Below are 12,754 nucleotides of genomic sequence, written 5' to 3'. Positions count from 1 at the left end.
GTTCATGGAGTCGCACTCCACTGCCGACGTCTTATTGCCGCGTGTTTTCATGCCTCTTCTGTCCCAGCGGAATCTTTACCCTTGATAGCAGTTTCAATAGGGCCTTTTGAAATACAAAGTGTTTTCCAGAAAAAATTACCACAAGTTTTGAAACGACCTCTTGCATTTTCCAAATAATATACTTTTGACACTCTTTGAGCAGATGCACTATCTTCATCAACTCTCCTACGTTTTGGCTCAAGACATTGCACATTTGCAATAATAAAATCTCTTCGTTGCTTATTACTTCCCAGACCCCAGTATGTTTTATAAGTGTCTATACGGTCCTCCTGTTCAGTGAAATTGCTAGTACAGTGGAACGGGCAGGTCGTGCAATTTATTTGTTTAGGAAGCTTAGCATTACAAACTTTTTTTTGTTCTTATACGGTAAACACATTGATCTTCATTGTTTCGTTATGTTGGCCTGCCAGTTTGATGGATTTCGTTTTCTCCAGCGTGTTGGCACCGATGTTACTTCTATTTCATCGGAATCGGAGATATCGTGATCCTTAATTGAAGACAAAACGTAAAAGATGTAAATACTTTATTACCAAGAGATTGAAAATGTGGTTGTACCTCCCATTTATTTACCATATTACTTACTTTACACAAAAGGCAAGTTACAGGTTCTAGTCCAACAAAGTCTTCATCACCATCACTATATTTTCTACCCGGTTCTGTATTATGCAAAGCTTCGTTTGCCTTTTCAACTTGATTGACAATTATTATCATTTTCTCAATTATGCAAATATTGCATAAATATTATGAACATATCAGTTCTTACTTATATGATTTTACTTTTAATAAAGAAGTTTAACTGAAGGTAAAAGGTGCTTACGTATATTTTTTGTTCCACTTCTGCTCGTTCGCATAATTCTAGGGCATTTTTGATTATTAATTGAGTTCTTTCACTCATTTTACACCGTACTATGAATAAAATGTTTTAATAAAAACAATTCCCCTTGTGAAATAACCCACTCAAGTAAAATATCGTAACACGTGTTTCAACAGTTGAAACTGAATAAGTACTTAACGCATTTCTTCTATGTACTATGTTGCCAGGCTGCTAAGGTAGCTGGTATAGGTAAATCTAATCAAGTGCATTTTCAGTTTTGCTTCTCAGATGATTGTTCACAAATTTGCACTTGGTTATTTTTACTAATACAGTTCTACGAAACTAAGTGGAATTAACACTTGATTATTTTGTTTTCTGTAGGTAGAACATGCAATAAAAAGTGTGCTTGTTGAGAAAAGTCATTCTGCCTCAAAATGTCACTTAGTGAGTTTTACCCTTTAAAGTGACGAGGTGATAGTTTTTGTTTTTTCATGGGCAATATTGAACATATTTTCAGGTTTATTTCATATGAAAATTCTTTATGACTTTTATTTCAGGGTTTAAACTACCATTCACTAAAGATACTTCATTGAGATTCGAAGTTTTGAATAATAAGGGGAGTTACAGGAGATTATCTTGACGATATAATGTCTCTATGTTCCTCTATTTTAGAATGTTTACATATACGAAATTATTTGCCAATATAAATAGCTACTCATTAATAGCTCCAGTTATGCGTTTTTCTCATTTAATTCCATAACTCTACTTAACAGAAAAAAAAGACCGTACATTTAAACTTACAAAAACTTTATAGGTCATGTGACAAAAAAAAGGAAATTAAATTTTTTTTATCAAATTTATGAAAAAATGTAAAAACTGGTGACACAACATTTAAAACAACCTACATTTTTATATACGGGGGCCATTAATTCTTTGTTCAAATTTGATTTTTTCAGTTCAATTTTATTTTCAATTCGATATAATAGATAAACATACATTATTGTAACAGTTATCCTTCATTATCCCAAGGGTTCTCCTAAGCACTTGAGGTACTTGTTTTGTCATATCTGAACAAAGAACATCTGGATAAGATGAAAACTATGAGAAGTTAAACAGGGGGACAGGGGGACATAAGATATTATCTGCAGATAATGCCTTCTATTTCATCATGATATATTTTGGAGGGAGTACACAGCATTTTTTGAGATAGTTGATTAATAACTCTGAATAGAATATATTTCAATACAAACAATAAATACATGAAAGCCATGAAAATATTGCTGTTAATAAATGTTGACATATTAGTTTTATGAACTTTCTTCTATTGGAAAACTATATAATTGTTCTAAGCATATTCATAAATAATTACCCAAGTCCTCAAATAAAAAAATTCTCGTGTACTCACCACCATGAGGATAAGCGCCACTCTTTTGTGAGAAATTACTATAAACATTGGGTCCTTCTCTAGAGGTGTGCATTAAGTTGCTATACCTTAGATCATCTTTGTTTCTAGATTGCTGAAATGTAGTTGATTTATGAATGAAGTAATAACTACAGCAAAAACTCACCTGGACATTGCCGTAAGTGACTTGACCATGTTTAGAATAACCTTTTGGGCCCATAGTTTGCCTTGGTAAAGAATCCTGCTTGGAACTGTAAACACTGGGAACTTGTGAAGAAATGGATCCATAATTTCCTTGCAAAAAAAGTATACGTTGAAATATAACATACTAACATTCTTTAATCGTTTTGCACATTTCTGAGTTTTCTCTCCCTTGAAATCGATTTTTTTTAAATAAAACAAATATGAAGGGTAAGTTAAATTTTGCACAGATTCATACAATAAGCTTATTGTATAAGTTTGAAAATGTCCGTATAGGACGAAACTACAGTAACGTTAGTTACAAATAAAAGTAGTAAAAAACATAGGGAGAAACTTATATAATGAGCTTATTGTATAAGTTTGAAAATGTCCATATAGGACGAAACTGCAGTAATGTTAGTTACAAATAAAAGTGGTGAAAAACATAGAAAGTTTCATTTCTCTTTTCTTCATTATGATTTCCTACCACGTAGTAACGGCTACATCCATAAATTTATTGTTTAAAGTTCCTTACCATTCTACTAGCTATGGCCTGAATGAATCAATTACTAGAATGCTTAGGCTACCAAATAAGAATTGATTTATATGATTCATCCTTATATTCTTTCAAAAATAAGATTGAATGAATTTACCTACTAAAATTAATAATTAATTGATATTTTCTATTCTTGGTATTCTATATTATTGTTCAATTGTTCATTTTTCTCTTACACTTATTATATGATTATTGTAAAATGGCAAGTCGGTAAATGAAGAAAGAATTGAATAGACCAATAATTCTCAGAGAGGGAAAATCTATTCTAGTATATTCAAAGTCAGTTCTAATGGCATAAAAACTCGGCTTGGTGAATTCATATGAGAATTAATCATTATTTTTATATAGGTGGTTTTATATGATATTAACTAGTATATTTATCAGACACAATACATTCGTTTTTTTATTCAGATGTTCGGATTGACTTCGTATAGACTATACAAACACTTTTCATATATAGAAAGTAGAATTGTTCATCAGTGTATATAATGAAATAATATATATTTTATATGTTTCACAATAAGATGCTGTAAAAAATGGGCCTCACCTTGTCTGGATAAATTAGAAACATTACTCATTGCAGATACGCTTCTTGGAAGATTAGAATACTGACTTGCCTGATCACTATCGGTTGGTAAGTTAGCGTAGGTACTATCCACCTGTCTTGAAGATGAAAATTTTGTGTTCGAAGGAAGTGTAGGCATGTTTGAATAGTGTGATTGGGGGCTTGGAGGTGGTATATTAGAATAGAATTGATTTGTTCGTAAACGTGAAGAATAGCTAGGCTCGACTGATTGTTTCAGAGGATAAGACTGAGGTACCTGAAAGTTTATTCATTAGAGAAGTTTGAAAGTTTATAAAAGTATTATATTACCTGAGGTTGGTTTTTCTTTGGTTTTGGAGGAACCGCCGGAGCTGCTCTCCTTCCAGAGGATGATTGTGGGTAATTAGGAGGTAGGTCAGCCCTATTCATCAAAGCCAATTTGGCCAGTTGCTTGTCCAAGTCATTCATCTTCACTGAATCAAACATTTGTGTTAGTTGTTTGTGTTGTAAATGAATTGATAAAATGTATTCAAATAACACTTAATTGTGATATTTTCACTCTATAACTTACAAAACAGCAATAAGTGTTTCACTATAAACATCTTTTTCAGGATTGTTCATACTAACAGTATGAAAACAAAAGGCACTGTTTCCAAATAAAACTGCACCATTCTACTCGACATGTTTCACCAACCAAGTAGGCATCTTCAGGAGGTGAAGTACTTACTTCATCTCCTTGGTTGGTGAAACGCGCGTTCAGTAGAGTATTGCACGTCTCTTATTTGGGAAAAGTGCTTGTTTTGGAATAACTCTACGTCAGAGGATCCAGTTTCACCTTTTATTCAGTATGAACATGCCTAAGTAAACTATTGTTGCAGTTTTGTAAACTGTTCAGTGAGCATCTCTTAATAAAGTATTACTTGTATATGTCAAGCAATGGTTTATGAAGCTGGGTATTCTGACAGTACCTTCGTCAGTCATACGAGGTCTGTTCAAAAAATATGGTGAATGTTCAAATTTCGCGGGCTACGTACAGTCGATTAGCCTTTTTTTTTTCATGTTGGTACACTCGTTTCGAACATATGTTCACAGTTTCAGCTGTTTTGAATGTGAGAGACATAAAAGTTATAAAAGTGTTTTGCGTGTTCGGCGATTTTCTGATATCGAAAAAATGAATCAAAGAATTTGCAGCAAATTTTGTGTAAAAAATAGAATTAAGTGCTCAGAAACACTTGAAATGTTGACAGTGGCATACGGTGATTGTACTTTGAGTCAGACATAATGTCGAGAAGATGTGAATGACGACGCTCACCCTAGACACCTCAGCACATCAACAACCGATGATAAATGTTGAATAAGTGAAGAAAATTGTGATGGAGAATCAACTATACACTATTAGAGAAGTTACTGAGGATATCAGCATATCAGTTGGCTGATGCCATGCAACTTTTTTGTAAATTTAAGGAACGAAGAGTGTGGTAACAGCATCGCTCAGCAATTGTTGAATGACGTCAACAGCGATCCCCAAAGGGTCATAACTTGTGACGAATCATAGGTATGTGGTTATGACATCGACCACCAATGTCTAATCATCCCAATGGAAGAGCCCAGGAGAGCCAAAACAAAAAAAGAACGCCGAGTTCGATCAAATGTCAAGGTTTTACTCACTGTTTTCTTCCATTACCGTGGCATAGTGCATTAGTTTTTGCCACGTGGTCGAACATTCAATAGGGAGTATTATCCTTGAAGTCATGCACCGCTTGCAAGAAGCAATACGAAGAAAACGTCCAGTATTGTGGAACAAACCTTGGTTTTTGCATCACAATAATACACCTGCTCATTTATCATTGCGTGTTCGTAATTTTTTGGCCAAAAACAACACCTTAATCATGCCTCAGCCACCGTATTTATCAGATTTGTCTCCCTACACCTTTTTTTTTTCCCAACTGCATCAAGCATTGGTAAACGCTGGCACAAATGTCTCATATCTAAGACTACTTTGAAGGGGTCAAAATAGAAAATGATGGATAAATTAAAAAAAAAATAAAGAAAATTCACCTCATTTTTTGAACAGACCTCGTATATACTGACTTGGTTTACCTAAAGAAAAATATCAATAAATATCCGACACTTAGTGATAATCCTAATTATAACATGCGAAATACAAACAACCTGCTGATTCCGCAACATAAATTAGTAAGTACTAGTCGCAATTACTTACGAGTAAGATTTTTTGATAAATTGATAAATTGATAATTGAATTGAGAGATAGGCACCTAGAATTATTCAAAAAGAAACTAATAGAAAATTTTGTTGAGGAATGCTTATTACGAAGTGAATGACTTCGAGATGTCATAAGATAATTTGAATTTCAATTCCCTTTTCTTGTTTGAATTTGTTCAACATTGTTATATATTACTTTTGAATATTACCATGACTTATAGATTGTGAATAATTTGTAATGAATTCATAATATTATGTAATGCTTCAATTTTATCTGTTATATATTTCTTTCAGATTGTTATATATTAATTTTCAACTTTTATTTATACATAAATATGAAAGACACTTTTACACTGTAAATATTTAATATGATTATCCTATGAGAGACTTCTCGGGACACCATGGTGTACTAGTGAATAATAAAATTATTATTATTATTATTAGTATGGATTTTCATCAAGTATAGGCCAATTCCATCTCATATCAATGAAACGTATTTTTCAATGTATTTAACCTTTGAACATAAATGGCTGGTTCATATAGGTACCAAACTTTTTCTTCATTTTTTACTTTGAGAAAGTAGAAACATTCATACACCTCTTAAGTGTGGTGTATGAAGGCTTCCATTGAGTTACACTGTGACAACTTACTTAAAGTAAAAGTTTGGTGCAGGAACCATTAAACAATCAGTAGAGTTCTTATCAAACTAATGGACAACTATAGTTTTGCAAAAAGCAATGAAGTCGAAAACTGTATACGTCAAATTTAAAAAACTGCAGACAAAGGATGTTAAAAACTTTCAAAAGAGCCAAATAAAAATCACTTTGAAAAATTATAAAACAAAACCTCAACTCACCAGAAAGAAGCTGTGAATTGTACAATTTCTTCAAATTTAAAGGTCTATATCTTCAAGAAATCGTTCGATAGCTGAATATGAGTAACCATAAAAAAATTTAAGATTATAAACCAACAAATAACAAAACCACACCATGAACTCATGCAGCAGTGTTGCCAAAGATGGATCAGTGAAAAAGCACAGCCCTGACTAAAAATACCCGCGACTTAATAAAAAGTTTGAAAATAACCGCATTTTACACAGACGCACCTGTTTTATTAAAAATCCTAATAGTTTCAATTGAAAGAGTTATACTTTTTTGGAGAGAATAATTTTTGGGAAAGAATGGTTTTTGGCTTTCTACTTATCCATATTCATACAAAAAAAAATGGGAATATTCCCCAGAAAGAAAGAAATCAAGTCAATTCAAAAAACTCTTGATAAAGATGTATACATTATCATGCAAAGAAGTAACTTTTAGACACAAACTGGAAGAAAAAGCATTTTCGAAACAACTACTTTCATATAAACATTGAATTACACGATGAAAAAAATACTTTCGAAACAACTATGTTCACATGAACATTGAATACAAACACTTTTTTCTATATTCAGTTTGTATTCTAAACATTCGTTATGGTATTCAATTAGATATCATCCACAAGATTGCTATACAATAAAGTATATGAAAGAGGTAAAATTTCACTAACTTGGAACACTGTCATCCTCAATGGTAATTTTATGAATGAATTGAGTGCTTCATCTTGTAATGCTATCCAGATTGGTGCTGAACAGGCAATGAGGTAAGTGTCTTATTCCTATAAACATCGGGTGTTCACCACTAAGGATTGTGTAGTAACCCTGTGAATGATATCTTATTCAATTCCATAAAAAAATGTTTGAAACACAAACTGAATAGAAAAATATGTTTATATAAAAGTAATTGTTTCAAGAGGGCTTGTTCTTTCAGTTTGTGTCTGAAAGTTACTTCTTTGCATGATCTAGATACACATCTTTGTGAAGATGATATTTTGAAACGACTTGTTTTCTTCCTTTGTTTGGAAGATTCCCACATTTTCGTATAAAGTTGGGGAATTAGAAAGCCAAAACCTTTCTTTCCTGATAGTTTTACTTGTGTAAGTATCAAAATAAACTTTTTTGTACTTTTCCAATCTTTCCCACATTGATTTCAATTTAAGAGCCACCGATAGACAGCTGTTTCAGCCTGACATAAAAACTTGGCAAGTTGACTTGGGTGTCACACGGATAGGTGGTTCCACTTATGTCTCGCTTGCGTTTACGCAGTTATTTTAATTAAGTGTTTTTTCCTTGGTTGTTCACCAACCAACCAAAACGCCCGACATTAAAAGTGAAGCCGCCGGTTAGTTTTTGGGGGCCCCCATGCTTAAATTCAGTTAGGAATAGAGAGATAAAATAATAATTCGATAAGAAGGTAAAAGCACCTGAAGGCTGACTTTCTACGAAAATGAGGATAAATGTCAATCTTGCTGAAGTACCCAGCAGTAAGTTGAGGACCGAGCGGGGGTGGAAGCAGTGGGGTAGTAGGTTCTCCTCGCTAACAAATGAGGGGGGAAGCTCCTACTTCAGGGCACTCAACCCTCAACTCCTCTTTTGTCTTGAAAGAATCTGAATAAAACAATTCTCTAAAATAATTTTCAAGTGGAAGATTTTTTTTCATATATTATTGAATAGAAAATTATTATAAAATACTTGCTTGGAGACGAGAACGCACACAAAAAACTCGAAAACAAAAACCTGAAATTCCTGAAAAATCCCGCATTCTGGCAACAATGTCACATAATCACACTATGGAATACTATGACTGTACTATGTAGGGCCATTGCCTTAAGAGTTATGTTAACAAAGTCAAGCCAACATCATATCTGTCGCAGTCACACAAAACCGGCCTCGAAAGGTCTAGGCGTTTGCGCAGCTTTTGTCGTCTATTTCAAATATTTTTCAGGTTAAGTCAACGTTTGACATCTACCTAGCATTTTTTTTCTAAATATTGTCTGGGTGTTCGTTAACCACGAAACAAGTATTTTTCCATTATTTTTATATTCTTTTCATATAACTTTTTTAAGGGTTCCAAAATAACAAACCATAGTTTATTTATTTATTTCATACACTATTCTGCAGGATGAACCCAATTACAGAATAGGGAAAAAACGGTGACATTTACAAATATGTACTTACATCTATATGAATCGATCCGTGCGTTCAACTAAGCGCTCATAACGATCAATGTACCCCTTTAACCGTTCCAAATAACGACCGCGGTCGTTAAGTTCGAGACAAAAACTTCACTCATGACGTCATTATTTTCGCTCACGACAAGTTCACAACGACCCATATGAAGAGATGATAAGTGGACGATGAGAATATTTTGGAGCAATTTTTGAAATTGTTTTTGAAATATGACATTGAAAGCTTGAAGATATCAACAAGAAATTTAGGAGTAGCATAAGTTTAGATTATAATCAAGGTGTGCGATTAGACATGACATTTTCAAAATCTACAGTGTTATTTGTGATAGAAAATCATATACCTGAAATGACTTTTGAATTCTTCATCTGAATAACGATGAATTACATTCTCATAATCAATAACACGTAGCTTAGATGAGATTTTGTGGGCCCGAGAAGGGTCGTACTTGAGCAATGATACAATCCATTTACCATTTTCAGTTTTCTCTCTGAACCAATAAATCGACAGATTTCGTTGAAAATGTCTGAATCATTCATGTCTGATGGATACATTTGTACGCAAAAACCTCATACATGACAGAAACATCCATCTCATTGTCCATTTTCTCACAATTTCCAAACATTCTTTACAATTATATGAACGCTAATTTTCTCACCAGGCAGCAACTCTAGTCACAATATGTACTTTGATTATAGAAAAATCAAATCATAATTTCCATCTGGAAATGAAAACAAAGAAATCATTTCCAGTAGACAGTGAAAGAAAAAAATTGAAACGATATGCTATGTCTGTACCTATTGTTCTCTTTTTTTTTGTATGATAATATGTGTTATGTGGTTCACACTGAATTTATATTTTTAAAAATAAACTTTATTGAATATAATATTTACAATAAAGTATTAAATAATACAAAAATATGATTCAAGAAATCGACGAACTTGGATAGTCGCGAAGTGATTCAAGAATGAGGCGTCCTCTTGTTTTCCCATATTTATAGGATCAGGAACTGCTGATGTAGATATGCGTTTCTTCGAATGTTCTAGAAAAACCTTGGAAATGTGCTGAATATGCTGAGTCATTTCCTGGGTAACTGCGTAGTGGCTGATGCAATGTTTGTTTATTATGGTGCAATCCTTGGACAAAGGGTGCATTGATTTTTCTAATATAACAACTTCCCCCTTGAAAAGAAAGTTGATGCGGTGCTGCAACTTTCAGTCAAGCAAATGTTTTATTTGAGCTTAACTCAATTTCTTCCTCAATGGGTTCCTCTAGGTGGATACTGGGTCTTCTTCCTGGAACTGGGAGTAGTCTTCGTAATGAAGCGAAAGTTCTTCTGGGTCCAGGTGGTTGATCATCATTGCTTGATGTCATTATACCAATTTGCATAGAACGTCTTTTTCTACATTTACAAAATATGTAAAGTACTATTATTATTACAATTATTACAATTGTGAAAATAGTAAACCATGAAACATGTCGGTTTACGAATGGTTCATTTATAATTTGGTCCAGCTGATCTGAATATTGATCTAATTTATGTTGAGCAATATTGAGATTGTCTACATTCAATTTACTCAATTTCAAAGGTTTTAAGTGTGGTAAACTTTCTTTTTCTGGTACATCCTTACAACATTGATATGGTATTAAAATTGGATGACTTTTATAAGTTACATTTTGTTCATTTGCAGGTATTTTTGAATACACTCTTGTGTTTCCAATGAAAGCATTACAATTATCTTGAAGTTTCAAGATTGAATTGGTTTTTATAATTCGTGTTTCAACCTCACGTTTTTGACAATTTATTGTTACAGCTAAGGGATCTGATAATGCAATTAGCCAAGTATTACTTTGTATTTCATAGACATTGTAATCTTTTGCAAATAAAAGTGAAATTGAACACATTCTAGGAAGTTCTGAAAGTGGTCTCAAAATTTGAGCTTCGCACATTGCGTTACTATCAATTGGGTACGAAATTACATTTTGACATATATCAATATTATAGTTTAAGTTTTTACATGAATTTAGATTTTCAAATGCAGCATACAGCATTGAATCATCATCTTTTGCTATAAATTTCTTATTTGTGGGTAAAATGTGATGTAACCCTGTTCGATTGTCCAAAATTGGAATGGGGTACAATCTATAGACAGTATATAATTCAGGTTCTACTAGTGGTATTTTTAAAATAAAGACAAGTCTTGAATCTGCTTGAAAGGCTTGTAATTCAATTATGTCAAGATATTTTGATATTGAAGAAAGTCTTGTTGGTAAAGGTAAATTGTTTCTTTGTAGTGTTTGAGCAATTTCCTGAAGGGACGAAACTAAATCGTTTGGCTTTATGATTGATGTGTGAATGATATGAAGTCTGGCAAAAGTAATTGCGTTCAGCATATCATTTAAATAATCTTCTAGAAATACATAACTTTCTAAAAGTTGTTCGCAAATTTGGATGGCTTTCAACCTTGCGTTTATTAAAGATACTCTGTCGGATAGCGTATATATCCATGCTTCAATTTGAATTATATCTTCATTAAATGCTTGTTCATCAACCTGTAATTGTCGTATTGTAGTATTAAATTCTTTAATTACAGAGGTTGTGACTGAGATTTGGTTTTTTAATAAATTTTCAATTTGGTGTTCATCTTTATAAATCTTGTTAATACATTCATTAAAATATTCGCCGTCACTGGCGTCAAGGTTGCCGGTTATTGCTTTCCATACGGAACCTATTCCATTTAAAAGTCCTCGTTTGTATCGCTTATTATTCTTATTGTAATCATTCGCGTCTATTTGCGTCTCTTCATATTTCAATTCTACTGAATCAGCTACTTTATTTAAAAGGCTAATATGTGTGCTTATCTCTGAACTGAAAGTTTTCATTCTTAAATTGTTTGTTTCAAGTAGGTGAATGAGATTACTTAGAATGTTTCGATTATGGGCAATGGCTTGTTTTACAGGTGCCATGTCTTTTACAACTAATAAAGTCCATTTTTCATTTGATATTTTCATGCTTCCGGTTTCATGGTAATAAATACCTATAGTGTTGTTCACAGGTACTAGCATATACTGGGCGTTGATTATTTGAATCGTTAGTGCCAGTAGAAGAATCATTCTTGATCTGAAACAAAACTTGGTTTCAGTCTATCGAAATTGACTTTTGTTGTTTGGTTAGTTTCAGGATTTCTCAGTAATGCTGAGTTTTTGAAAATTTCTATTACTTCAAAAGGTCCATTGAATTTATTTTCTAACTTATTTTTGATTTGGGACTCTTTTACATATACTTTGTCACCTATATTGTACGTTTTTGGTTCATGATGTAAGTTACTATCAAATCTTACTTTAGCTTTTTCTTTCTTTCGTTCAGTGTTTGTGCGTGCTACTTTGTAATAATATTCCATACGATTGTTAAGATCTCTGACATACTTCGTCATAAGGTCTTTTTGATTATATAAAGTTTCTGGGGGTCTACCGGATGTGTGTCCGAATATTAATTCGTAAGGACTAAATCCGTGGGTTTTATTAATACTGTTGTTATAGCATATAACAGCATAGGGTATAATAGAAAATGGGTGGTCTTTGGGGTTTTCTGCTAGATTTACTCTTATCATTTCCATTAGGGTGGCATGGAATCTTTCAAGTGAACCATTTGATTGTGGATGGTCAACACTAGAAAATGTTAATTTAATATTATAGAGTAAACATATGTCTTTTAGTAGGTAATTGTTGAATTCTTTTCCTGAATCGGCATGGATTCTTAATGGTGTTCCATAATGTTGGAAATATAGTAATAATGTGTTTACGACTGATTTCGCTGTTTTATCAGATATAGGGTATGCTTGAGTGAATTTTGTAAGTTCATCTCTAATTGTAAGGAGATAATTCTTTGTTGGAATTTCTAAAATATCTATATT

General features: G+C 32.7%; 1 protein-coding gene across 2 annotated transcripts in view; it reads right to left on the bottom strand.

The window, feature by feature from the left end:
• The window catches only part of Zyx (Zyxin), a 44,074-nt gene extending 37,281 nt beyond the window's left edge, over window positions 1-6,793 (bottom strand). The window contains exons 1-5 of one of the 2 annotated variants that reach the window (XM_074183593.1): window positions 6,636-6,793; window positions 3,887-4,029; window positions 3,560-3,833; window positions 2,443-2,570; window positions 2,280-2,391 (exon numbers count right to left, since the gene is read on the bottom strand). In XM_074183593.1, the coding sequence (XP_074039694.1) occupies window positions 2,280-2,391; window positions 2,443-2,570; window positions 3,560-3,833; window positions 3,887-4,024 (652 nt within the window). In that variant the 5' untranslated portion in view covers window positions 4,025-4,029; window positions 6,636-6,793. Of the gene's footprint in view, window positions 1-2,279; window positions 2,392-2,442; window positions 2,571-3,559; window positions 3,834-3,886; window positions 4,030-6,635 lie in introns of those variants that run through there. The other variant, XM_074183594.1, reaches the window with a different exon arrangement.
• Between the last annotated feature and the right edge of the window lie 5,961 nt (window positions 6,794-12,754).

Source organism: Leptinotarsa decemlineata, unplaced genomic scaffold, assembly GCF_025532065.1.
Source record: "Leptinotarsa decemlineata unplaced genomic scaffold, Ldec_3_MD MMD2_tig00026340_RagTag_RagTag, whole genome shotgun sequence".
Lineage (NCBI taxonomy): Eukaryota > Metazoa > Arthropoda > Insecta > Coleoptera > Chrysomelidae > Leptinotarsa > Leptinotarsa decemlineata.
This window is presented reverse-complemented; position numbering and strand designations above follow the sequence as displayed.